At 47.4% G+C, this 27932-nt stretch overlaps 1 protein-coding gene across 1 annotated transcript; it reads right to left on the reverse strand.

Annotated features, from left to right (window-relative positions):
* Positions 1-1643: 1643 nt before the first annotated feature.
* On the reverse strand, positions 1644-26305 carry CHMP4B (charged multivesicular body protein 4B). The gene is made up of 5 exons (XM_061441460.1): positions 26090-26305; positions 7097-7274; positions 6243-6357; positions 5588-5714; positions 1644-2463 (listed from the first exon to the last, which is right to left on the reverse strand). The coding sequence occupies exons 1-5, from the start codon at positions 26283-26285 to the stop codon at positions 2396-2398; spliced, it is 684 nt and encodes a 227-aa protein (XP_061297444.1). The 5' UTR covers positions 26286-26305; the 3' UTR covers positions 1644-2395.
* Between the last annotated feature and the right edge of the window lie 1627 nt (positions 26306-27932).

A 27932-nucleotide genomic window follows, 5' to 3' on the forward strand; every position in this document is an offset into this window, starting at 1 on the left:
CAGCTCCTGCTGCCCCAGGATCCGTGTGCCAGGCCAAACACTCCATCGACCTCTTCACACTCACCAGGGAAGTCTCAGGAAGCACCTCCCAAGAGCCCATTACCACCATGCATTAACTAATGAGCAAATCCACTTGCAGTTAATGGAGCCTTGCTTATTACCTGCCTACTTAACACTACACTGAAGGTTCTTGCTGTTAAATGTCTGTATGTTAATTCCCAGAAAGAGAACCTGTTGGAGAGAAGGCACATGGAAAATCCATTCATACACCTGGAAAGTAAAGATCCAGTGACACAGAAGATGGATTTCATAGAGAGCAGTACTGGACAGAGCAATGGATTTCCATTGCTCCTGGGAGAGAAGAGCCCCCACCTGCTGTGCAACACAAGTGCTCTGCAGCCCCATGGAGGACATCTGCTGAGGTTCACAACCGCACTGAAAGCAAAGCCACCTTAGCCATTCTCTGCCCAGCTTCTGCAAGTGCTCTTACGTGTTCATTGTGTCCCAAAGGTACAAAAGCAGATCACTGGTGTGAGTAAAATCCCAGAACCCCAGACTGGTTTGGGTGGAAGGGACCTTAAAGCTCATCCAGCTTCAACCCCTGCCACGGGCAGGGACACCTTCCACTAGAGCAGCTTGCTCCAAGCCCCTGTGTCCAACCTGCCCTTGAACACTGCCAGGGATGGGGCAGCCACAGCTTCTCTGGGCACCCTGTGCCAGCGCCTCAGCACCCTCACAGGGAAGAGCTTCTGCCTAAGAGCTCATCTCAGTCTCCCCTCTGGCAGGTTAAAGCCATTTCATTTTACTCCAGGTATTTTAGCTATTCACTGATACAATGCAATGCATCAAGGAATTCAGTGATACTCAAAGCAGAAAGGTCCTCAGACACACTAATAAATTGCTGGATTAAGAAACACCCCATCATTTATTAAAATAATCCAGAACAAACAGGCTGTAAAGAATAAGGCTGTTCCAGCTGCCTGGCTAAAAGTAAAGGGGAATCACAACACACACTCATCACTGCACCAGCCCCTTGCTGTGCAGAACAGGCTCTGCCTTTAGTTAAAGCAGTTGGCTAACTGAGCAGGCAGGAAAGCACAGCGCAGGCACAGCTGGGCTGCCAGCTGATGCTCCCTCACTTACAGTTTCTGAGCTGCTACAGCAGTAACTTTAAAAGCATTAACGGTGCTTATGGGATTTCTTTTCCTCTCCCAGCTACACCTGAATACTTCCATTACAACACTTCACTGCACTTGAGATGCTCATGCTCACCCAGAACTCCTGTAATACCAGTGCTTTAAAATACATTTGTTAGAACAGTGCACAACGGATACCATTGCTATGACAAAAAACATAGAGCTGAGGCTCCCAGCTCTATCCTAAACCTGTTGCTTCCACTATTAATCCAGCTTTGACTTCTCCTTAGTGTGGGCATTTGGACATGAGGGACCACAGTGTCATTACAATAAACCAGTTGAAGCAGCCCTCTGGCAGTGTTGCTCAGCTGTTGTTTTCTGCAAGTGTAGTACATACACCCAACTAGCTTTAAACACCATATGTTACTCATGTAGAAAGAGGCCAAACTGCAGGTAAGTTATGGCCAGATTAAACACCACAAAAGAACTGACACCAACAGCCCCAGGTGAAAATTAATCGAGATATTTAATACAGTGCAATCCATAGTAGTTTCTTAATTAAAATAATTGTGTGCATGTACCTGAATGGGTTATGAATTATCACAAAAAAGCAATCGACATTGTAGTGCTAGGTAGAAAAATGTACAACTGAAACTGAAACCTTCCCTACTTCCAAGATAGCATCTGCCAATTGCAAAGCCTCCTGACCAATTGAAATGGGAGTAGTGACTAGGTTGCTGCAGTGACAAACACAAGGCTGGCCACAAATCAGTCAAGGGATATAAATAGAACTTGCAAAGAACTAAAAACCTAAAGCATTCTTGCGCCTAAACACAATAAGAAGCCGATGGTGGCTTACGACTTGTCCTGGTTTGGAAATGCCTTACGAGACTTCTAGACACACTTAAACTGACTTAAAATGACAGAGTGTTCTTTTTTCAGCTGACTTCAATTCAATATGGCCCAAAGTTTGCAGATGAAGATCCAGCAGTGGCAGCAGCACAGTCCAAAAGCTGAATGTTTTGATTTTGCAAAGACCTTTTTACAGCAATTCAACCGTCTAAACTGCAGGCAATTCCCTCTGCTCCCCTCTCTTTCCTTTGTGCAGACCATGCTACGCAGAAAACAGCAATGCAGCTCCCACTGCTTCGGGTTAAAATTAAAGATAAAGACATTTTGCTTATGCTTTCTCCTCAACACAACACATTTGCACCCAGAATAGGTAATCAAAGTCTTTTGCCAGCCGGTTACTGCTGTGGTTACATAGTTCCTGCCCAAGCTTCCAGCTCTTTCATGTCATCATCCTCCTCTTCCTCTTTCTTCTTGGCTGCAAAACATGAAAAGGAAACCAATGAGTGAGAATCTTGGCAGAACGTGATTCTTTGCAGAAGGGAAGCCTCCGTGCCACTGACCAAACCAATCCATGAAGCACCAAATGCCAGCAGAGGATAAAAACCACACACGAACTGAAGTAAAAGGTGCCTTCTGGAGAAACCAGCATGGGCTGAACTTCCTGATGTTACCACTTCAAGTGGAAAACCAACAGCTTGCATGCAGGAACACAGACTGCATGAAGGGTAACATGTGACTAGTGGTGTCTGTTGGTTTCTATCAGCCTTCAGCAGACTCCAGGCCTTCAGCTTCTGAGCCCCTCTCAGGGGGACAGTTTCTTACAGGAACTCATCCCATTTTACAACATTGCCCCCATAAAAACTTAATTCCTTATTCCATCATGAAGTCTTCAAAGGGCAACAAATGAAACTCTTCATCAGGGATTGTAGTGATAGGACAAGGGATGATGGGTTCAAACTGAAACAGGGGAAGTTCAGGTTGGATATAAGGAAGAAGTTCTTCCCTATGAAGGTGCTGAGGCGCTGGCACAGGGTGCCCAAGAGAAGTGGTGAATGCCCCATCCATGGCAGTGTTCAAGGCCAGGTTGGACAGAGCCTTGGGTGACATGGTCTAGTGTGAGGTGTCCCTGCCCATGGCACGGGGTTGGAAGTGGATGAGCTTAAGGTCCTTTCCAACCCAAACCAGTCTGGGATTCTATGATTCTACTGTGATTTGGTCTAACCAGGTACAGAATTGGGAGACCTCCAAGTCCCATGACAGTTCAAGCTCCTCAAGGGGCTGAAGAGCTAACTATGGGTATGGGCTACTGCTCTCCTCTAGCAGGTTGGATGGGAATGTTGAGCAGCACTGCCTTGCTATCATTTCTCATCCTTCCAGGGGAGCAAATGCTGCTATCTGTCATAATGGGACAAATTCGGTCTTTGGACATCAAACCATTAACTGAGCAAAAAGGTTTTAACCCAGAAATAGCTGCAATGGTTTTGCTTCAAAGGGAAAAAAAGGGTCAAACAATTCCTACTCAAAGTGGTTTGTGTCATTCCCAATGAAGCATCTGTGTAAGAGAGAACTGAGTCAGCTTTAAGGCAAACTCCAGACCTATCATTTGTCCAAGTTTGGAATTTGGTTTGCTATACTAAGCTCCTCCAGTCTCCCGTAAACAAAACCAGCTTTTCCCTCAATTCCTTCTGACATCAACTCAGCTGACAGGCAACAGCTGAAAGTTTCTCATTCAGACCGATTAAATCAAAATCCAGACAGCTCCTGAGAGCTGGAAAAGCAGGAAAGCTCGCGAGCATTTTCCATTCAGCGACTGAAAAGGAGGTAATAGAGGCAGCTCCACTGCAGAAGGCACATTACTTCCTTCCAATGCCTTGTTAGGTGAAGCAGCCGCTTTGAAAGCCTGACTTATGATGGCCAAAAGTAAACCTTTAATCCTGGTGTCTATTAAGTCAATTTTAAGTGACAAACAATTTAGGTTACAAAAACAAAACCAAAGCCACACCAAATCCTCACCCAGCACCATCCTAGAACCCCAGAGTTTCCCAAACGCCAGCTTTGGAGCAGTTTTATTTAAGTAGGATGCCCTTTAAATACAGTAATGGAATTCTAATTTCCATCCAAAAGCAGCTTAACATATAACCTATAAAACACTGAGTTTTATACTCATCATTTTTACTACAAAAACACTCATAATTTGTATTATTTTTTTCAGAAAGTGCTCTGTCTACATAACTCTTATGCTGTACAGTTAAATATGTGCACAATTACAAAGCCTCTTACTAGTGCATAGCCACCTCTACCTAATATAATGCAAGAATATTATGTATTTGGGTGTACCTGGGTTCAAATCGGTATGGTTTAATATCCATACCCAAAGACTCTTTAGAGAACAAAAACCATTTAACCAGCTAGGAAATCAAATGAAAAGGCACATGTTTATTTCATCTATTTCTTCTGCTTTTGGATCTGAAGCTAGATGAAGCCTCAGATTTAAGCTATGTTGATAGAACCTACTCCCCTCTCATCATCACTTGTCAGCAACGCTGCCAACCAAGACACAATGAGGAAAACACTAAATCAATTCTGTCATAAGAGAAGAACTATAAAGGCACAAGGAGCAAACTTCACAGCATGCCACCTAAAGTAGAACCTTGCTGTTTGGCAGTGTCTGATGTCGCCCAAGTCCTTTTAAGCCTGCAAGGGGAGCAAGGTAATTACAGACACACTGACCAACTGGGAATACCTTCAACCACTATTGTTTTGGGCTTTTTTTATTTAGGCAAACACATTAGGAAAACAACTTATTCATCACACACTAAGGCAGATTCAGCAAAATAGGCTACTAAAGTGTCATATCCGTTAACGCATGCCAGGTACTCCAGCTCAGGGATATTTCATGAGGTATTCTAGTGCATAGAAGAGTAGTTCACATTTAACAGCAGCTTTGAACTGCCTGTGTAAATATGAACATTTCCTGCCCATTCCCCATGTAAAATCGTCACAGTAATTAAGATTTCCGAGATACATGTGCTCTAAGACTGGGATAACCAAAGTTTGGTACTGTCTGGCTTGAGTATATTCAAACATCAGAGGCACCAACAGCCATCCCCAAAGGGGACTCTGAGCTTAGTTCCAACCAAAAGCTGTGATCAAGTTGAAAACCAAAGCTGCAGCCAGGAAGCATGGCTCAGTGTGGGAATCTGCACCAGCCTGGGACTAATTCCAAGAGCTCATTTACTCTCCACTCCCTTTTTTTCTGCTTTAGGATGTCTGTCAAGATTACCTCCCTGTTGGGCCAGTAGCTACTGGCAGAAGGTTTCCTTTTAACACATCTCCACTCTACCCTGAGCATCACCCACGCTGTGGATAAACTGGTAGTGCTAGAAGAGATAATAACTGTTCCTGTGATGGATATTCATTTGCATGGTCCTGAAAGGCAGGTTACCCCCAAGGAGAAACAGCACTAGATATATTTGTGATTCATGAAGCAACATCTCTGCATTGCCTGCAGTTACATCTCTCATGTCTGAGGAGCTGGCAGTTGCAATAAACATACTTTGAAACAATCCAAGATGTTTCTGGTAAAGCTCCATCCATACCTGGCTTTGATGGTATTGATATTGAGGGCACATTTGGTAGTGGTACTGTCTCGGGACCACTTATTTCCAGCAGGTTTTTGTCTAGTTCTTCTTGTTCTAGTTCCTCTAGTTCTGCCATGAGTTCATCCTAGGGTTTTAAAGGAGGAAAAAGAAGAAAAAGACGAAGAAATTTTAAGTCATATTTATTAGCAACTAGGTTTATATGGTCATATTATTAAAGAGAATAGCTTAAATGCACAGGATGAGAGCAAAGTGAGGAGATCAGGAGCCTGAATTCCTGTACATGAGCTCTCAGTAGGTGAGGAAAGCAGTGAAGGGAACAAGAAATCTAAGTTCATTCTCAAATCAGAGCATTCTCAGCAGAAAGTCAGGGCCACAGCTGCTGTATGCACTGTAAGAACAGCCAGTAACAGGTTCTAGGAGAGAACTTACATCCTAGAACTACATCTAGACACATGCAATAGGCAGATCTTAAAAGAAAGATCTCATATGAGTCAGCATCCCTAGAGGTATTTAAAAGACATGTAGAAGTGGTGCTTAGGGACATGCTTTAGTGGCCTTGGCAGTGTTGGGTTAACAGTTGGACTCAATGAGCTTGAGGCTCTTTTCCACCATAAATGATTCTATGATATCAAGAGGCAAATTTCAAGCATACCTCATCAAATTCTTCCCCAAATCCTACTGGCTTCGAGATGGCTGTTGAAATCTCATCTGCCAGCTCTTGCTGTTCTGCGATGTCCTGCATTAATTCATCTACTTTATCAATATCCCTGGAAAAGAAAGGAAAGAGTTCAATAGAATCAGACACTTTCCCAAGAGATGCTTCAGGCTTTATTTCTTGGGTTCTGCAGAGACACCACACCATGGTGATATTTATAAGGTCCTTTCCCAAAATATACTTTGCATGCAAATCTGAATGCTATCCCCATCTCAACAAAACTGTGTATGTGTATTTTACTTTGCCCTTGCAGCTTAGCTCACAGCATTTATATACAAAGCCTTCATACGAAGAGGTTTTCTTCTGCATTACCATTATTAATAATAAACTGTGCCCTCATCCAGCATTATTACATCTATAATTTGCTTTTGGAGCAAGTACAAGATTCCCACAATGCAGTTTACCTTTAATTACTGCTACAAACACAAACTCCACTGCACAGAAAGACATTAAAGTCTTCCCTTGAGGTTTAAAATGCTCACTGCTACTAGATGGATCTGTAACTGGTGCACCCTCCCATCTGCTTTAGACTACACTGGTGCTAGCTCTCTTTTGGACAAAAACAGCAGCTTTGTGCTGTACAAAAGTGTAGGAAACTAAGAAAGCATGATACTTGCATATTTTGTTCAATGTCAAAGTATATCTAGTATTTTAGCTTAAGTTAGAGCATTTTAAAAGAACATTAAGCTCCTCTAGCTCTACCTTTGGTTTATGAAACACTTGGCATTTAGCAGCTCAAACAAACGACAAACTAAAGGTCCTATGGAAAGATGCAGAAGGGAATAACTTACATGTTGTCATGAGCAGCTTTCATAGCTTTAGCAGCAAACCCCATGTTCTTAAGCACTTCAGTGTTCGTGTTGGCATTCTCAAGGGCTTCCCTCTGAAATTCAATTGTTGATAATGTGCCATCTATCTGTGCAAGCTGCTTCTCGTACCTCTTCTTACGCTTCAGGGCCTGAAGAGCAGCTGAACAAAGAAAAGGGAAGGATTTGTGAGATTTATGTCCAAAAAGCCATTCACATCTTGTCCCAAACGCCACTCAGCACAGAGTACATTGCACATTCTATTGCTTGCTGTCCCCTCTTCTTCCTAGATAAACTAAGCTGCCTAACCTTGTGTTCACCTCCTTCAACAAAGCTGTTTAAAGGTGGCCATATGCCCACTGCCCACCTCTTGTCACACAAAGAAGCACGCCAAGAAACTATTCAAGGATCACTCATAACACACCACAAACCAGAGGCTACACTACAAAACCCAGCAGGTTCAATAGCCAAGCTGAGCCACCTAAAAACATCCTTGTTCACCATCACTCCAACACATCAGGGCACAGCTGCTGGTGCAGCTCCTGCCAGGTGAGGTTACAGAGCTGCAACAGGTTCCTACAGGAGCAGCTCATTCAAATACAAACCAAGTGTTTCTTCAGCGTTGCCGCTTAATGCTTTGAAATGCACATTTTGTACATATCTAGAAGAATTTCTATAAAAACAAGCTTTGTGCATGTTCCCTATTAGTCCAAGGTCCTGTCCACACAACAGTCTCTACAGACGGACATGAGATGAGAGATGCCACCACTGAACCTGGTTTGAGCCATTTGCTGCTCACAGGCAGTTGTACAATGCAAGCTCTTGCAAGAGAAGCCCACCCACAACAGCACCAACACAGAACTCTACACCCAGCAGGGATCCACCAGTGCAGGAGGACTGGTCCAACTCGCTGCACAGGTTAAGACTTCTCCAAGCTCAGCTCCACCCCACCCAGACAGGTATGCACCCAATGGATGACAACAGGCAACAGCGAGCTCTTCCCAAGACACCCGGACAGGCAACAGGTACCACACTGTTCCCAAAATACTGTCAGTGAACACAAACTGCATCTGCATCTGATCTGCACTGTATGTGGCTAAAAGCTTTGGTAGGAGCTGCAGTGTGTGCAAAACCTACCAAGCTCTGAGCACTAACAGACCAACACCAAGTGTAACAATGAGTAAGGCCCAAGTGCAGCTTCCCTTCATGGTGTTTCTACTTCTCCTTTTGTTACAAACAGACTTGTCCACTGCATGACAGTCTTGGTCACGTAATCACAGCATGTTTTGGGTTGGAAGGGACCTTAAAGCTCACCCAGTTCCAAGCCCCTGCCACAGGCAGAGACACCTTCCACAAGAGCAGGTTGCTTCAAGCCCTGCGTACTTCACAACCTCAGCATGGACACAAGCTCTGTCCTGCCAGTCCTGCTCCCGGCTCCTGAACTCAGCCACATGCACACTTCATTCCTTCAGTGCTATACATCTCTGTGAGACTCCCAGCAGGAAACAGTTAACATGACACAGGATCAGCTCTGCTGAAAATCCACATTGTGACCTCCCAAAGCTCAGTCACATGCACCAGGAATGGTGGCAAATAAAGGCTTTGGACCCTTCAATCTCTAAGTGATGTTATCTCAAACCTTCGCAAATTTCCAGGAGTGAAGCAGACAGCTTCCCTCATCTCTGCTCTGAGGGGGATAAGTTTGTGGCATGATGAGTATGGTCCCATAATACACACGAAGTAGCTCCTCTCCTAAAAGCAGACTGGTCCTGCAGCCACTCTGTACTTTGTCAGATGCCATCATGAGAAGCTTGACAGTCCTTCAAGATGACACCCTGGCATCCAGAACCTTACACATATCTTCAGTTCTACAACTAGCTGTGAATATGCTGGATTGGTTTACTTTAGAATTACACTGATGGATGAGAGAATGAAGAAGTACTTTGTGAAGCACTGCCAAGGCTGTCAAGGACAGAGTCACACAGGTTAATTCAGCAGAAGCCACTGAAACCACAGAGCACAGGTCACCTCCACTGTTCCAGCAGAACCCAAAGACCCAAAATAAGCCCCTTCATTGCCTTTCACTCCAACAACCAGTGAATCTCCCCAGTACTTTGGGTCCAGTCCAACATCCAGCCTCATCTGACAGGAGCGGGAACAGGCCTGGGGTTCTGTGTAACACATGACAGCATTTGCTCTGCGGAATCAAGCACAACACAAACATCATCTGACATGTTCCAGCTTTACGCCAGATCACAAAGTGCTGAGTAACACACTGCTGGTGTATTTAGTTCTGGTTAATTCTGTGCTAATGGCTTTATTAAGGATATATAAAGTTTTCTTACTCAAAGATAAAGCTGTTAATGGGCTGTGGTTATGTAGTGACAGATGCTGGGGAAGTGTCAGCGATTAGACATTCTTTATGGAGGATTTTGTGCATCATGAAGAATTATTGGCAAACCCAGAGATTTTACAACCATTACACAAGCCCAAGTGAACTACAATTTATGTACAGCTCCCCACTGCAGCTTTCTCTGAGAACAGCTACAGTTTAGCTGCAGTTCGTGCTTATGTACTTTGAAAACAAGCTGCCTGGACACCAAACACTGCAAGAATCATTGTAAAAGACCTTGTGATGAGCTTGTATCAGGACTGTGACCCTATGCCCTCCCTTTCCCACACACACCAGTTCAAGTGTACCAGAATGCACTGCCAGCCTCCATTCTGTGTTAGAAATCCTTTCCTTCATTCATTTATCATTTGTAGGCAGAGATCAAGGCTCCTGCTTTTACAAGCACCGTACATAGCCCTCCAGCTTGCACAGCAGAGCAGGGATCCACTGCAAGCCCTGAAGACAGCACAGCTCTCCCACCTGGGCGCAAGCTGCAGCACTGCTCCTGCCCAGCCCCTGCTCAACCTCCTCTATGAAACACCTATTGCAGTAGCCTAAATGCAGCAAGGACTGCTCCACAACCCCAACACTATGCACAGGGAAATGCACAGAGTTTCTGGGTCTGGGCAGTCTGGACTAAATATTTAGCACAGGTCGATTAACATCAAAGTGATAAATGAGCTTCTGCACTGAGGAAAATCTTACACAAGGGATTGCCATTTTTTGCAGCTTAAAGCACTAAGGAATGTGGAATAAGGCACTCAGGGCCTCAAATTAGATGATCACAGCTTCCTGCAATTTATTTTCAGCTGGGTTTGCAGCTTAACCAGCTTTTAATGTAAAGTTCTTGTTTATAACTAGAAGGTTTTATTAAGCTGAAAAGTTAACAAAAAAACAGGACACTCACATTCAGAGAATCCCAGCCTGCTTTGTGTTGGAAGGGACCCTGAAGCTCATCCAGCTCCAACCCCTGCCACGGGCAGGGACACCTTCCACTAGAGCAGCTTGCTCCAAGCCCCTGTGTCCAACCTGGCCTTGAACACTGCCAGGGATGGGGCAGCCACAGCTTCTCTGGGCACCCTGTGCCAGCGCCTCAGCACCCTCACAGGGAAGAGCTTCTGCCTAAGAGCTCATCTCAGTCTCCCCTCTGGCAGGTTAAAGCCATTCCCCTTGGCCTGTCCCTACAGGCCCTTGTCCCAAGCCCCTCTCCAGCTTTCCTGCAGCCCCTTTAGGCACTGGAGCTGCTCTCAGGTCTCCCCTTGAGGAGCCTTCTCTTCTCCAGGCTGCCCCAGCCCAGCTCTCTCAGCCTGGCTCCAGAGCAGAGCTGCTCCAGCCCTTGCAGCATCCTCATGTTTGTTTAAGACCATTGCAGTTAAGTCAGTTTTCCATCTCTGAGGCCTGACTGCCCAATTTGCAGCTCTTTCTGGATAAGCACCACATCAATACCCCCAGCTCAAAGCTCCCAAGGAATTTTTACAGTAACAGTCCATCTGGAGGCATCAATGGGAGCCAGGGGCCATTTCCCAGTCAGACATAGGCAAGGGGGAAGAGCCACAGAACCCTGCTTGAAATGCAGGACCAGCACCAGTCTGTGTTAGGAGAGACAACAGACCTGCAGCTGTTCCACATGTTGCCATCATACTTTACATACCTTACAGGATGGGGGTACCTGACAGAGATGTAGATCCAAGGAGGTGATTCTGTTCTGATCTACAGCTACTTTATCTCCTATTTAAGCACTGATTTCTGAAACTAGTGAGCAGCTGCACCATTTTTCCTGCAAAGAGTCTATACCATCAGCATAAACCCTACTGAAATCTTAGGTACTACAAGAGAAATAAACCCTTTTTAAGTTTTCATTGAAGTCAAAGCTCTCAGTACTTCACCAGATGGGAATGGCATTGGCTCTTTCTCTGCAAAAAAATAAAAGTTTCCAGAATTTGAAATAAATAGGAACTAGAGATAACAGGCTACAAACACATCCTCTGGCATCACACACATGCAAGAAATGGATGTGCCTTTCAAGTCCAGGTGCAACACGGCCCATCTCTGCTCTTCATGAGGGCTGCTGTCACATCAGGCAGCTGTGGCATTGGCAACCCTTGGGCTCCACACCCCTAATGATGCCTTCACTGCTGCCAAGACAGTAATTACATAGGTAGGCAGCATCATTTAATAGCCAGCTTTAACTGCTGTGGAACCGCTTCAGCAGGACCTGTGACCGCATATTAAGTTTAAAGCCTTTATTTTCCAGCCTAGCCAGAGTTCAGGTGCAGAGGAACCTGCACACCAGGAACAGGTACAGAGAGGTGATAGTCAGCACTCACTGCCCCATAAGCAGCCTTCCCTTGGTGTGAAGGGATGCTCCACGGAAGGTGCTCAGTGACACCACAAGTTTCTCCTCCCAGAGCATCCTGTCTTTGGGTTGGGATTAACTTACTCTTGAAATTTCATGGAATTATTTGCGTTGGAAGGGACCTTAAAGCTCCTCCAGCTCCAACCCCTGCCACGGGCAGGGACACCTTCCACTAGAGCAGCTTGCTCCAAGCCCCTGTGTCCAACCTGCCCTTGAACACTGCCAGGGATGGGGCAGCCACAGCTTCTCTGGGCACCCTGGGCCAGCGCCTCAGCACCCTCACAGGGAAGAGCTTCTGCCTAAGAGCTCATCTCAGTCTCCCCTCCAGCAGGTTAAAGCCATTCCCCTTGCCCTGTACCTACAGGCCCTTGTCTAAAGTCCCTCTCCAGGTTTCCTGTAGCCCCTTTAGGCACTGTTAGAAGATAACAGGAAGACTGTTAGAAGGTCTCTACATGTTATATCCCTATTACTTATAAACCCATTAGTATGAGGAGAAGGCAGTAGTTGCTGAACCATTTTACAACAACAAACAGACAAATTACTCTCCTAACCTGCTCAACAGCCAGGGATTAGATAACTGATTGGGGCAGAGAAAACTGGCGGTAGACTTCGAATTTCCTATTAAAAAGGAGTTCACCATTTAAGATAACCTTCACTTAATGAACCAACACAGACCCAATGACAGCAGAAAGATCTGCTCACCCCATGGCAGTTTTGTTTTCCAAGATGATAGCAAGAGCCCGCCAGTAACCACTCAGTATTTTACACCTCCTTTACAACCTGTACCTTATCACTAACAGGCCCAGCGTGTGGTCTAGCTCCTAAGTACAATGTGCATTATGAATTACATGCACTTAAAATAGCCTAAAAAAAAAAAAAACCAACAAACAGATAACAGTCATATTTTAGTAAAGTTTTCAGCAGAAGGTATGAGGTATTCACTGGGGAAGAGCAGTTACAGATGTGATTACAATTAAATTAAAGGTAATACATTTAAAACTACCTGGGTGACTCCTGCCATCCATCAGGATACAGTGAGCAGGCTCAAAATGAGCTTCTCCATGTGACATTTTGATATGACCATTGTCTCTATTATCAGCTGCTATGACCGGGATGCTGGAGCCAATTTTTGTTCATAAAGATTTCAGCACAGAGCTTTGACCACTTCAAATGGATTTCAATAATTTATGTCCCCTTTTCCACTGGCAAAGCAATAGAAAATGGCTCAGTGTTAATGACACCAGACTTTAACCTCTGCAGGTCCTCTTTACACAGAGAATCTCACAAAGGAAACATCAGCTCCCAGAGAGGAGTCAGCCCAGTACAACAGCAGCCAAGTCAAAAGCAGTTGGATTTGGACTGACTGATAGAACAACTTGAATGGAAGAACACATATTAAAGTACATTTGAAGACCACTTAACAGCCTTTTTAACACACAATATTTTATAACACATAAAAAGCAATTTCTTCCTCTGTTTGGGGGTTTGTGTTAGCTGGGTTGGGTTTTGTGAGGGTGTATTTGTCTGACATTGAGGGGGTTTTATTTATTTAGTCTTCAGTTGATGAACTCCAAATTACTATTCAAAATTTCCTATTGATTTGCATTTCCGTGATAGATCCCTTCAGAAATTCCAGCAGTTTCACACTTCCTGTTTGTCCAGGTGAACAACAAGAAGGGTTTCATCATTCTGCCTACCAGAGGTGCACCCAGCCCTCCGACAGGACTGATAAGCAGGAACTGGTGTTATGGTTTGAGTAGTGCACATTCAGAAGTGAAAACAGTGGAGTCACGTAGCCAGGCTCTCCTCCTCCCTCAGCACTGTGTGCAAAGCATGACTGCTCACCCAAATAACTCCACTTTGTTCTCAAGAAATGCTATGTGTAAGAATTTCATTTCATGTATCCTGGGCTGTATCAAAAGCAGCGTGACAGCAGGTCAAAGGAAGAGATCCTGCCCCTCTACTCTGCTCTCATGAGGAAGAGATCCTGCCCCTCTACTCTGCTCTCATGAGGAAGAGATCCTGCCCCTCTACTCTGCTCTCATGAGTGTACTTGCAGCATTGTGTGCAGTTCTGGTGTCCTCAACATAAGAAGGACATGGAGCCGCTGGAGCAAGCCCAGAGGAGGCCATGAGGATGACCAGGGGCTGGAGCACCTCCCGTACAAAGACAACCTGAGAACATTGGGGCTGTTCAGACTGGAGAGGAGAAGCTGCGTGGAGACCACAGAGCAGCTTCAAGTCTATGAAGTGAGCTAAAAGGATGCCAGAGAGGGACTCCTCATCAGGGACTGTAGCGATAGGACAAGGGGTAATGGGTTTGAACTGAAACAGGGGAAGTTCAGGTTAGATATAAAGAAGAAGCCCTTCCCTGTGAGGGTGCTGAGGCGCTGGCACAGGGTGCCCAGAGAAGCTGTGGCTGCCCCATCCCTGCAATGTTTAAGGTCAGGTTGGACACAGGGCTTGGAGCAAGCTGCTCTAGTGGAAGGTGTCCCTGCTCACAGCAGGAGGCTGGAACTCTATGAGCTTTAAGGTCCCTTCCAACACAAACCAGTCTCTATGATTCTAGGTGGTTTTGAAGTATTTCAACCTGTATATAATTATTATTAACAGAGCCATTATAAATCTTCATCTTTTCCTTGCAATATTTACAGCACTTTAAGTGAAATAAGAAAAACCTCCACTGTGATAAGAAGCTGCAAGATAATAAAAACAATTTTACTACATGGTACTGCATTCAGAGAGGAAAAACTGACTATGAACATGTGGGTGATTTAGTTAAAAATCAGCAGTCCTCCTACAAATAAGTACTGCTTCTGCACTTGAGGACAAGCAATGTTAATGGGCTATTTACACATACAGCAATTCTACTGGGTTAATGCTTTAAAATATCACTAGTAGAAATTAATGCTCTTAAATATCACTAGTAGAAACATAGATCTGCAGATACAAACAAGGAAGAATTTAAGACTTCTACATCCTGGCAACTCCAGATTTTGCTGACAAAAACATGTCTCAACCTGAGAGGAGCAGGAGGCCCAGTTACTTCAAAGAACACTGAGGAAAACTGGGAATATAATTGAAGAGTTTCACTGGATTCAAAACCAGACCTGTATCAAGGTCCACGTGTTTATGAACCCAGAGTTTAACCCCACTGGTTGCTGCCTCTGCAAATATGGGCTGGAAAATCACACTCATTTCTAAAGTAAAAGGCTTCTCAACAAGAAGACACGTGGGTTATTAACTCCGACTGAGGGGGAATATAACTTTATCTTGCATCTAATTCTTACCTTGTCTCTGGCAAACGAGAGAAGAAATGGCAGCAGCAGAGACAGCACTGCAGAAGGACACCAGCTGTATTCATATGGGATGAAAGAGTTCCAGAGCAGCCTCACATATTATTACGTACACCAAACATCAGACACACCAAAATAAAGAGTGCAAGATACCTGGAGAAGAGCTCCCCAGATGCAAGGGTCACCAGCAGAAAGCCCAGACACTAAAGATGATTGAGATGCTCAACTTCCTGTTGCCTGGCACACTGCACTGTGTATCCATCTGCAATGTGCTCAACAGAAAGCAGCATCATTATTCTTGCTGCTCCTGAAGATACCACTCTGTCTTCCTGGCATATGCCTCAGCAGCAAATTTAATCACAACCAGCATCCTCACTGCCCCTGAACTGGGATAAACAAGAGGCATCAGGAGGAGTAAGAAGTCACTGGCTGCCTTGCCTGCAGTGGAGGAGCTCAATCTTAAGCACCAACTCCCATCTCTCATTCTACTGAGAATTAGCAAAGTGCCTACAATGTCGCAAAAAAAATCCTAGGAATCAAAAAGGCGAATTAAAGCAATTCACAAAATGTCCTCCAGTACTTCAAGCAGCTAAAAAGGTAGCTATAAATCCCATTAATCTTACCAAACTTCTTAGAAGAAGATTTTTGTCCTATCTGTACTTAAAACACAAGATTACAACTGCCTCTTGAGCAAAGCAGTGCCAGAACATTTAGTCTATTGTGCAAGAGATTAAACAACATCAGCACTCCTGTTCTAAACAGCTATAAAAACGTAAACGGGAAAAAGTACACCAGCAATCACAGCTTTGATCCATGCAATACCCACAGCAAACAGTAACCACCACCTCCTTCAGTGACTGCAGCACTGCTCAGTGCTCTGAGCAGCATCAGCTTGACCTTTGCACCAGCAGTTGATGTTGTCCCACATGCCATGGCTGACGTGCAAGGCTGGAAGTGTAACACGCTTCCTTGTCATGCTCCCTCATTATGAACTAGTCACAGCCATTTCCATGTGGAGCACAGAAAGTGTTTCCAAAGGTCAGAATCCGAGACTACAGTGGTGTTCCTGAAACACAGAGTAATATAATGACAGGCCAAGGGGAATGGCTTTAACCTGCCAGAGGGGAGACTGAGATGAGCTCTTAGGCAGAAATTCTTCCCTGTGAGGGTGCTGAGGCGCTGGCACAGGGTGCCCAGAGAAGCTGTGGCTGCCCCATCCCTGGCAGTGTTCAAGGGCAGGTTGGACACAGGGGCTTGGAGCAAGCTGCTCTAGTGGAAGGTGTCCCTGCCCGTGGCAGGGGTTGGAGCTGGAGGAGCTTTAAGGTCCCTTCCAAAACAAACTAGGCTGGGATTGCATAAAACTCTTCTTTTCTCACAGGGAAATTCCCAACCAACCAAATTCCTTATGCTTAATACTATTTTTGCGATCAAGTCACAGAACTCAGAAGATTTTATCCTTAGTGACCCATTTTGAGACCTTTTGTTCCTGGGGAATGAAGCCAATGGCTGCCTGGGTAAATCCATGAGGCATTTTCCAGCTTTGGGCGATTGCTATTAGAGTGTTGCCAAGCCTAAGAATTACGTTGAGGCTGTCACAATATTTAGCACTTCTCTTAACATCTCATCTGGTGAAGTTCTGCTATTTGGAGAGATGAAAACTTATTTTATGTATGCTCAGATTCCAAAACTAACGAAAAAGGGAGAAAACTCAAAACCACAAACCTTCAGAAACCCAGACGTTCTAAAGCGAATAAGAGAAACCATACTTATTTCAATCAAAAAATTCACTTGTACTCCTTGAATCCCCCTCCACACACGTAACTGGCCACACTGCAGTGCACCTCCTGAGGCCAGAACTGCATTTCCTCGTGGCAATCCTGCTCCCTTCAGCAGCACCCAGCTCCCGAAGCCAATGGTGCTGCCAGGGAAGCACTTCCCAGAAGAGACTTTCTACCACTGGGTTTCCTCCCAGGACATTGCCCATGCTGAGCCCACCATGGGGATGCCATCAAGACATGTTATTCAGGGGGGATTGTAGTGACTGTCCACAGCTCGTAGCCAGCCCACAATGAAGTTTGCTTTATAGCAACTTGTTTTTTTTCGTAACTAACCAAAAATCACCTGCAAGTTTCTGAATACCACTGGCTGATGTTGCTGTCACCCTGGCCTTTGTGCTTCTTTTCAGTTCCACTACATCCGAGCCACCTCAGTGCAGTCACCTGGAAGTAAACATGACATCTTTAAACCTGAATAAGCTCCTGCCAAGCCATGAAATGCACTTACAATGTGGATATTTGGTAACACGTAACACAGCACCACATTAGTGGAAGAGCCAACATAGCTGATGTTATGAAAGAGGGACTCCAAAAAGTCATGTTTTACAGTGAAAGATACCGCAAGCCTTTGAAAGCGTAGAGGAACCTGGCAGTAACCAAATGAGCTCAAGATGCAGTTACACAGCCACCTGAGGAGGTTTGTGCCTGCAGGGTGGTGGCCACGGTGCCAAGCCTCTTGGATTACCTGGTGTCTAAACCAATTCTTGACCTCAACACATCACAGCTACTGGATGAGGGACTAGGGACAGAGCCCTGTTCATCTTGTACTCTGTTTGGAAGCAATTGCTGGCTGGAGAGTAGCTGCAGTGGAAGATGGTACTGTCTGGTTATGGCTCCAGATCTGATCTGCAAGGTGCAGCAGCACAGCCCAGGATGGAGCATGAGTTAGACTGATAGCACTTGGTGAGCGGGCTCCCTGAAATGGGGGAGGGCAAGGTCTGCAGGAGCACAGGCAGGTGAAGAAGTTCAGAATGAGAAATGCAGCAGTCATGAAAACCTGTTCTGAGCTCAGCCCTCACTTGCTGCACACAAGAATCAGCATGCACGTCCCAGTGTGTACCAAAGGGATGGCTATTTGGACAACCCCAAACTTCCATCATTTGCTGCCAATCAGGACAAGACTTTCAAGATAACCACTGTCTGTATCATTACCCTATTCTTATATTTGCCCCTATAAAAATGATTGTTGGCAAGGCTTCATTCCAGCAGTGAACCTGGAAGAAGCCACAGAAGACCTTTTCCAACCGGGCTTCCAAGTGCAAGGACACCATGGGCAGGACTATTATTGCCTTTGCCACAGCCAGGCACCGAGCATCACTAGGGCAACTTGTGCTCTCCTGTGCTCCCACCAGCAGGAGCTCACTGTGGCCATTTCACTGCCCTCAGTACTGGCCACAGGGAAGGTTCCTCACCTGCAATCTGAGCACATCCTTGCAAGCAGAGCTGCCTCCCTCTGCCAACATCTTCAGCAACTGTGATGCTGCTTCTGCTCAGACTCCACTGGGATGATAACAGAACTAACCTCCTTATCACGCGCTGTGGCCTTGGCTTGTCTGAGGGAAAGCAAAGGTTTATCAACATCTGACATGTGGCCTATTTAGAACCCTTCAACTGCATCCTTTTTGTTTCAGGTACTTTGTGTCCAGTTTGCTGGACAACTGGCTGCAAACTTCATGGAAAACAATGCAAGCTGCTTCAATTTATAGTTTTGCAAGAATCGCCTAGTTCTAAGTGCTGGGAGTGAACAAAAGGATTTTACTCCAGACCCCACTTCCACACTCTCTCTTTTGGAGCCTTCCTGGCTGCAGGTCAGGCCACGTCCTCCCTGCTCACACCACATCCCATGCAAAGTCTCTGGAACAAGCAGCACACACTGCCTCAAAAAACACACAGGGCAATGTTAACAACTTTGTTTTTTCCAAAACAGATGGGATTTCACAGGGGAGAGCAAAAAGCTGCCAAAATCATCACAGTGGTCTCTTCCCAGCCAGACTCATTGAGTGCCAACAGAGCACCCCCAGCCTGCTGCTGCCTCCAGCAAGAACAAGCACACAGGAGCAATGCAGAACGTCTCTGCGGGCAGGAGGGGGCTACCAGAAAAGCAGGCACAGAGGCCTGTGGACATGCAGAGCTGCAACACAAGTCTTGCAAACGTGTCCACTCAGTGCAGCAGAACAGGCAACTAACTACAAGAGCTCAGAGGTGGTGATACCCTTCTGTGCAGGTCATTCCTGAACGCCAAACCCAAGAACAACTGCAAAACAACCAATAATCCTTTTCATGGACAGAACTGGCTGCAGGCTCCTCCTGGTGTGACACCATCCCTCCCTTGTGTGTTCGGTTAATCCCCTGCTCAGCAATGAAGCATGGCCATAACCTTCCCCATCAGTTCAGGCCTGGAAGCACTGGGATTTGTCAGGTAAGGAGCAGTGACCACTATGAATTCCAAGCCCTGATGCAGCACCCTTCCTACAGTGACCTGTGCGCCCAGCAGCAGGGCAGGCTGCACCACGGAGTGTACCCAAGCACCCAGCATCCAGACACCCCTGACATCCCAGCAGGTCCAGCTGCAATCCCGCTGCTCAGCCCAGGTGAAGCCCAAGTATGAGCACATGGTTCCCCCCAAAATCCAGTCAGAACAAGCAGGAAGGAATTGACAGGCCTGAATGATACAAGTGCAAAGCACAATAAGATCCTGGGCCAGCTACACACTGGACAGCACTAATTCTGTTGGTGAGAAACAACCTAACAGCTTTCTGCACAAGCCTGAAGGGGTTACAGCAAGTTAACAACATGCATCACCTGCAAATTCCAGCTTTGAACCAGCACTCCTTCAGCAGGATTCAGTATCTGGGCCTGGAGCTTAAATTGATTCTAGAATCCAACATGAGCACATCTGGAGATAAAAAGGTAATAAACCCAAAGTAGGCAGCTGCAAACATGCCAGATTTCCCTTCTGATAGGGCGTGATACAAGAACAGCGACAGAGGAAGGATGTACTGCATCAAATTCAGTTCCTGATACATCTGCCAGAGTTTTCGTTTTATTTATGCCACTTTTTAAAGTTGTTTTAAAAGGTGTTTGAGACTCCCCCCATTCCTGTTCTATACTCCAGCAGTCTCCAAAACCCTTTGTTAAACACAGGTAGGGCAGAACTACACACTACAAGTTTTGTCTTTTTAAACACCTATTTTAACAGAGGGATTATCACACTTTTCCCAAGAGAGGTGGTTAATGCTCAACTCATCTCAGCGGGAATGAAGGACTCGACCAGCACTGCTGTCAGTTCTCTTGCAGAAGCCCTGCTTTATGCTTAAGCACCTGGAACTCAAAAATGCATTTCACATCAGACTATGACTTAGAGCACAGCAGAATGAAGTACTAAAAGAAGGGCTGGATGATGTTTGCTGTAGGACTCCTGCTTCCCCTGCATCAGCATCATGGAAACAAAACCAGGTTCACTGTATTTGACTCGAAACAGAGACCACTTCTCTTGCCAAGTATCAAGCAGGACCTTAAAAGCATTTTTGGAAGCAATCCATTAATGTCTAAGCCCTTCCACTCTGGTCATTCAAGTCTCTACCTGTAGCCAGGCCTGAGGCTGCAGTTTTCTGTTCCTTGAATTCCTGATTGGTGCAATATTCTGAACTACTCAAACTGCTGAAGAAAACTGCCCACAGCATCATGCAGGAGCTTCTGGGGTTACTGAACAGTTGGGCCCCTGCCTGGGAGATCACATCACATTCATTTTATCACAAATAGTGCCTCTAAGCTGACCAAGCAGGGCAGGCAGAACTGCCCTCATCCTTCCAGACACATTCCTGGCTCCCTCCCCTGCCAGCCCCAGCGTTTATGTGGTTAAGTGCAGAAAACAACCTTTTATTTTTAAAAGAGTTCAGTTTTGGCTGGATCAGCAAAGTAATCCACCTCACGCACTGCCCACACCAGTGCTAACACCAGCACAAGAGGAACAGGCAGGACAAGGCAGCTTGTGGCAGCCACATCACTCAGCATGAGCCAGTGTTAGTTCCACAGCCACACTACCAAGCACCAGCAGCATGTTACTAACTAGTTAGTTTCTAGTTAACTAACTCAGCTGCTACTGAAAGAGGCAGTTCCAGACACAGCAACAGGCAAACCAGAGCAGCAGACTGATGTGACAGATTAAAGAGGCAGGGGGGTGATGAACAGTACATTTTCCATCAAATCAGCCAAACTGACTTACATGTGGCAGCCCTGTGATTTACTGTAAGCTGGGGGTGGGCATAAAATCCTGGCTTTTGGCTTCAGCCTACACCCAGCTCTCTGGTTTGTTTGATTTCATACAGGGTGGAACATAGGAGTGCTCTCTTTCCAGGAACAGCCTGAATTCTACAGGGGTGGGTTTGCATTCATTCTGTGTACCCAGTCATCAGAGCTAAAAAAATGTGCTATTAAATTACAATGAAAGAGAAACTTTGACACCAGAGCACTAAACCCACTGCCCAACAAAAATCACAGCTGACAGGAGATCATGAAATGTCAGCCTCCTGCTAAAGCCTGAGCGTATTTACTGCATGTTGGCATGATATTAGCTTGTCACCCATTCTGGTCTCTGTGGACAAAAGGCAAAATCTAGTGGCAGGCAGGAACGTAACTGCATTTATTCACCCCGATCTAAAGTCTAGAATGAACTACTTATGAAAATGGCCCCACAGGACAGTGTCAGGCTCCTCTCCCTACTGTAATTTTAATATCAAAGCATAATTTGAGCTTTGGGTTTCCACCAGAAACAGATTCTGGAATTGTCATTTCAAAATGAGAAGGAGCCCCCCATATGGAGAGGGACTTTTTACAAGGGCCTGTAGGGACAGAACAAGGTGGAATGGCTTTATCCTGCCAGAGGGGAGATTAGAACAGAACAGGCACAAGTTCTTCCCTTTGAGAGTGCTGCAGTGCTGTATGGTTCTATAAGCAGCCGGAGATCGAGGAACTAACCTGTAGCTTCTTTACATGTGCATGTACTCCCCTGGCAGCTTGGCTTTGTGTGATGAAGCAACAGCCACAAGGAAAGGAGTAAAACTGGAGCAGTAGTGATTAAGATCAGCTTGAGTATGCTGAAACCGAATACTGAGCCCCAGAACTTCATAACCTTGGCAAGATCCAACAGTTTGGTTTGGTTTGTGAAGTCTGAGTGCCTGATAAAGTATGCCTGTGTAATGAGCCACCTCCATATGGACAAACTGGAGCGGAATGAAAGGCTGCAGCAGCAGCACAGCACTCCCAAACCACTGAGCTCAGAGCTGCCACTTCTTTTGTTAAAGCAACATCTATTTTCAAGACATTTGAACTCCAGGGAGATGCTGGCTGAGGGATGTTTGCACCATGCTGCGCTGCTGCTAAAGGTGCTGAGGAGCCTCTTGAGGAAAAAAGAAGAAAAAGTAAGATAAACACCCAACTGTCTGCTGTTCTCAAAAGGACATTGAATATTTCCACGAGAACACAAACCAAAACACAACATAACCCCAGTTCTCCCCAGAATAGGGAACATCAACCTGCATCTTCTCAAGAAACCCTTCTAAAGAGATCTATCAGCCTTCTTCTCAAAAGTTTTTCATCCCATGAATAAAAAACACCATGCACATTAAAGCCACAACCATGGTCTCCCTAACACACTGCACAAGCAACCGAGGGGCCTCACACCAACCTAACACTTGAAGTCTGTTGACCTCTTCCTGCCTCAGGAGCTATTTTGATATTATCATAGAATGCCAGACTGGTTTGGCCTGGAAGGGACCTTAAAGCTCACCCAGTTCCAACCCCCTGCTACAGGCACGGACACCTTCCACTAGAGCAGCTTGCTCCAAGCCCCTGTGTCCAACCTGCCCTTGAACACTGCCAGGGATGGGGCAGCCACAGCTTCTCTGGGCACCCTGTGCCAGCGCCTCAGCACCCTCACAGGGAAGAGCTTCTGCCTAAGAGCTCATCTCAGTCTCCCCTCTGGCAGGTTAAAGCCATTCCCCTTGGCCTGTCCCTACAGGCCCTTGTCCAAAGCCCCTCTCCAGGTTTCCTGCAGCCCCTTTAGGCACTGGAGCTGCTCTTTCTCCCAGAGCCTTTTCTTCTCCAGGCTGAAGCAGCCCAGCTCTCTCAGCCTGGCTCCATATTGTGGACTAATGAGAAGGAGCCATCAGAGTGAATGAAAAAAGCAAAAGAAGACTGAAACGACTTGAGCTCCCTCAGAAGCCACAGTGGTCACAGAAGTGCCACATCTGTGCAGCCAGGAAAGAACAGGAAGACCCAGAAAAAAGGCACTTATAAGTAAATGCTGAAAGCCTCCCATGCCAGGAAACAGCACAGACTGAGGAAATCTACACCAGAAAGTTAAGCTTTTAACTTCAGTTTCATGAGGAGCTGGCTGGTTGTACAGCATGGACATCCTAAATGCAGGTTATGAAAAATATACATATATAGTAAGTTCATTATTAATAAAACCCTGCCAGAAGCCTTTAAGTTTCTGTGCGATCCTTAGACTCCAGAAGTGCAGCAGGAATTACTCAATGAGCCTTTAGAGACACAGCTCACTTGGCACCCGAACAATTCCACAGTGTGCTGTGGAGCAGGGAACGTTTCCTCTCCTCACCCCAAGTGTGCCAGAAGGCAGCTTTCCTCTGAGAAAACAGACACAGCATTCCAGGTTTTCCAGGTAGCTTTCAGGGGAGCTCCCTGCCCCACTGCTGCAGACATTTGTGTTCTTCTGGCCAGCTGAGCATTACACAGACGTCACCCACAGTGCACTTCCCTATGGACAGCAGGTATATACAGAAGGAGTAAAATGCTCAAATCTCAGAGAACTAACAAAGCTTAAGGATTCCTGAAGCTTAAAACTTAAAAACTAATCTCTGGTTAGTTGTTTTTGATTGGTTTTACCTAAAACATTTCAACTATATCAAAGTGTTTCCATTAAAAAGACAGACTCGTATACATAAACCAACATATTTTTACTTTCACTTCAATTATTTATGAATTTAAGTGACTCTGCACCAAAATTAAGTAATTCCTGGATTTTAAACCAGCCTGAAGCCAGAGACGGAAAAACCCAAACAATTGCATATTCAAAGTGCAGTGTGTTGGAGCTCAGCTGGTGACGGGGATAAATGAGTAGCCCCTCAGTCTGTGCTGAGGGAACCTCACTCCCCAGCAAGCAGGTATCAGCTGCCTTTAGAGCAGCCCAGTAGCAAAAGGTGGCCTCTTAGTTTCAGGAGTCCTCTAGAAAAACAAAGGGTTTGTTTTACAGCAGAAGCCCATCCCCAGCCCTTCTCCTTTCACAGCTCCTTGATTACTCACCAGGATCCTGTTCTTCTGCAGACCTCAATTAGCCTGACCCAGAATCCTGCCAGTGAATGGGCAGGTTTTGCTTCTTCCTCCACCCCCAAAGAAACTTGATCCTTCCACTGCCCAAAGTGCTCCAGAGCACACAGAAGGGCAGCATGCACAGAAAGGCAGTGAGAGATAACATTACAGCAGAGCACGACAAAGACCACAACCAGCAGCAGAAAGAGAAGTTTAGAAGTTCAACAGGACCACTGTTAAGACAGAAGATGCAGAAACTGCAGAAGGGGAAAAATAGAAAGAGATGGATTTTAGTTCTCCTTTTAAGCCCAGTTCTCCTCTTAGGTTCAAAACTGCACCAGAAACTCAGACTTATTAAAACTGTTGCAATAAATGTGATTTAGAAGTTAACTCGGTCAAGCCTGAAGTCAGGCTCTATTGAGTCCTTCAGAAGACACCTGGGGTAGCAGAAGTGAGGCCTCTGCCACAGTCCCTGCTGCAAAACCCAACCACACTCTTGGGTGCTCTATTGCTCAAACACAGCGCGAGCAGCAGCCCTGGTGTAACACACTGCTCTGAAGTGTGAAAGGAGGCGTAAAGTACTGACCAAAGGACAGATATGAAGCAGAACCTTATCAGTAATTACTGTAAATTAACCCCTGCTACTTGGCCAAGAGCTGGAGCCACAGCTACACAGCCAGAGCTGAACCTCCTACTGTCACCCAGCACAGAGAGGGCAAACCTGACACAAAGCAAACTCTGCTTTCCTGAAGGCACCACTTTCAACAACCACTGCAGAAAAAGGAAGAAGCTCAGCCAAGCACTGAAATACACAAGATGACAACTCACTTCTTGTCTTCAGGCTGGCAGACCACTAGCACACAGACCCACAGACTGGCTTACTTTGGAAGGGACCATAAAGCTCATCCAGCTCCAACTCCTGCCACTGGCAGGGACACCTTCCACTAGAGCAGCTTGCTCCAAGCCCCTGTGTCCAACCTGGCCTTGAACACTGCCAGGGATGGGGCAGCCACAGCTTCTCTGGGTACCCTGTGCCAGCGCCTCAGCACCCTCACAGGGAAGAGCTTCTGCTCGTCTCAGTCTCCCCTCTGGCAGGTTAAAGCCATTCCTCTTGGCCTGTTCATAAAGGCCCTTTGTCCAAAGCCCCTCTCCAGGTTTTGGTAGCCCCTTTAGGCATATCAAGCACAGCTTGTATATGCATAGCTAGACCTTCCCCCCCCCCGAAAGACCGGGTTCCACCAGTAAACACCTGTTTCTAATATCCATTTACAAGCCACATACAGCTTTAGGGCTCCCTGACGACAATAAAAGCATATTTAACCAAATCCTCAAATTCAGCAGAGTTTTGGTATGGAGTTTTTCTTGTTAGAAGCAAAACCAACACAGTAAACCAACGCCTGATCCCGCACGGGTGCGCTGCTCTCCCCGCTGCTCCTGCACACAGCAGCAACACCCGGCCTCGCTTCGCCTCTTCCTGAACGAAGACACCACGGAGCGGAACCCGGACCTCGCTCAGAGGAGCCAGGCACCCTTACGACCCGGTTCCAGGCAGGAGTGACGCGGCTCCGCGTTAGTCGCCCCCAGACTAGGGCTGCCCTGCCCTGCCCTTCCCTTCCCCAGGCTCCGGACGGGCAGCGCCGGGGCGGGGCCAGGCGCAAGCACGGAAGGGGGCTGCGGGCACACAGCGGGGCCTGTGCCCAGCCGCCCCCCCCCCGCCACGGGCAGCCGAGCCCGGCCCTGCCGCTGCCGGGGGACGGGCCCCACCGCTCACCGCGCTTGTTCTTGGTGCCGTGCTTGCGGGCGGCCGCCAGCTCCTGCTCGATCTTCTTCTCCAGGAACTCCTGCTTCTTGCTGAGCATCTCCTCCGTGTCGCGGAGCCGCTGGATCGCCTCCTGCGGGGACGGGCCTTTCCCGGCGCCCTTCCCGCCGGCGCCCGTCCCGAACAGCTTCCCCAGGAGCCCCGACATGGCTGGGCTGGGCTAGGCTGCGCTGCGCCGCGCCGGGCCGGGCCGGGCCGGGCCGCCGAGGCCGCTGTGTGAGGCGGGGGCTGCGAGCACGGCCGTGAGCCCCGGTACGCACCCCCTTCCCTCCGAACCCCCTCACGAACCGGCCGCCGCCGCCGCTCTCCCGCAGGGCTCCGCGACCCCGCCCGCCTCAGCCCGCCCCTCCGCCCCCGCATACAGCTCCCGGCGTGCCCCGCGGCAGCCGCGCAGCGCCGGCAGGCGGGAGCGGCTCGCAGGGGATGCTGGGAGTTGTAGTCGCGGGCCGAGAGCGGCGCAGAGCACGGCGGGAAGGTGCGGTTGGCCAAGCGGAACCAGGAAGCGGCGTCACGGGGAGCGTGACGTTAGCGGGAGCTGGCGGTGGTGGGAACGTGTCGCGACCGACCGAGCTGTCGCGATAGCGCGAGGGGACGGCCCTGAACCGCCCGTTACGAGCATGAACTGCTCACACCCAGAGCCGCGGTTGCTTCGTTGATGGTGATTTATGTTGATCATTCAGGTACTCGGCCTGCTCCCGTCACACGCTCCCACCGGGGGGGCAGCACGGACACGTCCCGTGCTCTGTGACCACGGTACCGATGCACCGAGCACCCAGCCGTTACTGGATACACGACTGCTGTTTCCTCGCGCACGTGTGTCCGTAACGAACACCCCGGCCAGGCACAGCGTGGGGTGAACGAGGTTAAATCATAAAGAGATCTGGGGCAGAAACAGTTTCCGGGTGGAAATCACTCAAGGAAACGAGGCGCTCTTGTGAGCAGGGTTGGGCCGGGCAGTGCTCTACAGCACCGAGCGGTAGAGAGGAAAATGAACCAGCCGCTCAGGAGGAGAGAGAGCGCATTTGTGCCCACAGCACGCAGGGGAAGCTGTATTACACACTGCATAAAGAGCCCCTTCAGGTTTCCTGCAGCCCCTTTAGGCACTGGAGCTGCTCTCAGGTCTCCCCTTCAGGAGCTTTCTCTTCTCCAGGCTGACCCAGCCCAGCTCTCTCAGCCTGGCTCCAGAGCAGAGCTGCTCCAGCCCTCGCAGCATCTCCGTGGCCTCCTCTGGCCTTGCTCCAACAGCTCCACGTCCCTCTTGTGCTGTTGCCCCAGAGCTGGATCAGGACTGCAGGTGCAGTGCTGGGTGGCATCTTTCAGCCCCCACATCCTGAGGCTGTTCTGTGGCTCTGCTTCTACTCCCTGCGTTACCCTCAGCACAACCGGTGAAAACCAGCTCCCAGCATCACCCTCAGACTGGCCCATGCACAGACCTGGTGGGAAGCAGGGCTCAGGAAGGAAAGGCCAAGCCTCCATCAGAGCCTCCGAGCTGAAGGAGCAGCACACAACAAACACATCATCATCATCTCAAAATAGACCCAAGCACAGCGCTGCAGCGAGTGCCAGAGCCCACATAATGACACCGTGTGGTGCAGGTACAGAGGGGAGGAGAAGAGGAAGAGTGTATTTAAGCAAACAATTTCCTGATGCTGTTCCCCTCCTGGGAGAGCCGAGTACTTAAAATAGATTACACTGTGGGCAAGTGAACCCTGCCCTTCACAGCAGACAAGATGCTTCACAGAAGCACAGGAACTCCTAAGTAGGAAGGGCAGCCCAGCCAGCTCCACTCAGAGCA

This window comes from Pezoporus flaviventris, unplaced genomic scaffold (assembly GCF_033815535.1).
Source record: "Pezoporus flaviventris isolate CSIRO_AGI_PZ_B2104156 unplaced genomic scaffold, CSIRO_AGI_Pfla_v1 ptg000213l, whole genome shotgun sequence".
NCBI classification, from domain to species: Eukaryota; Metazoa; Chordata; class Aves; order Psittaciformes; family Psittacidae; genus Pezoporus; species Pezoporus flaviventris.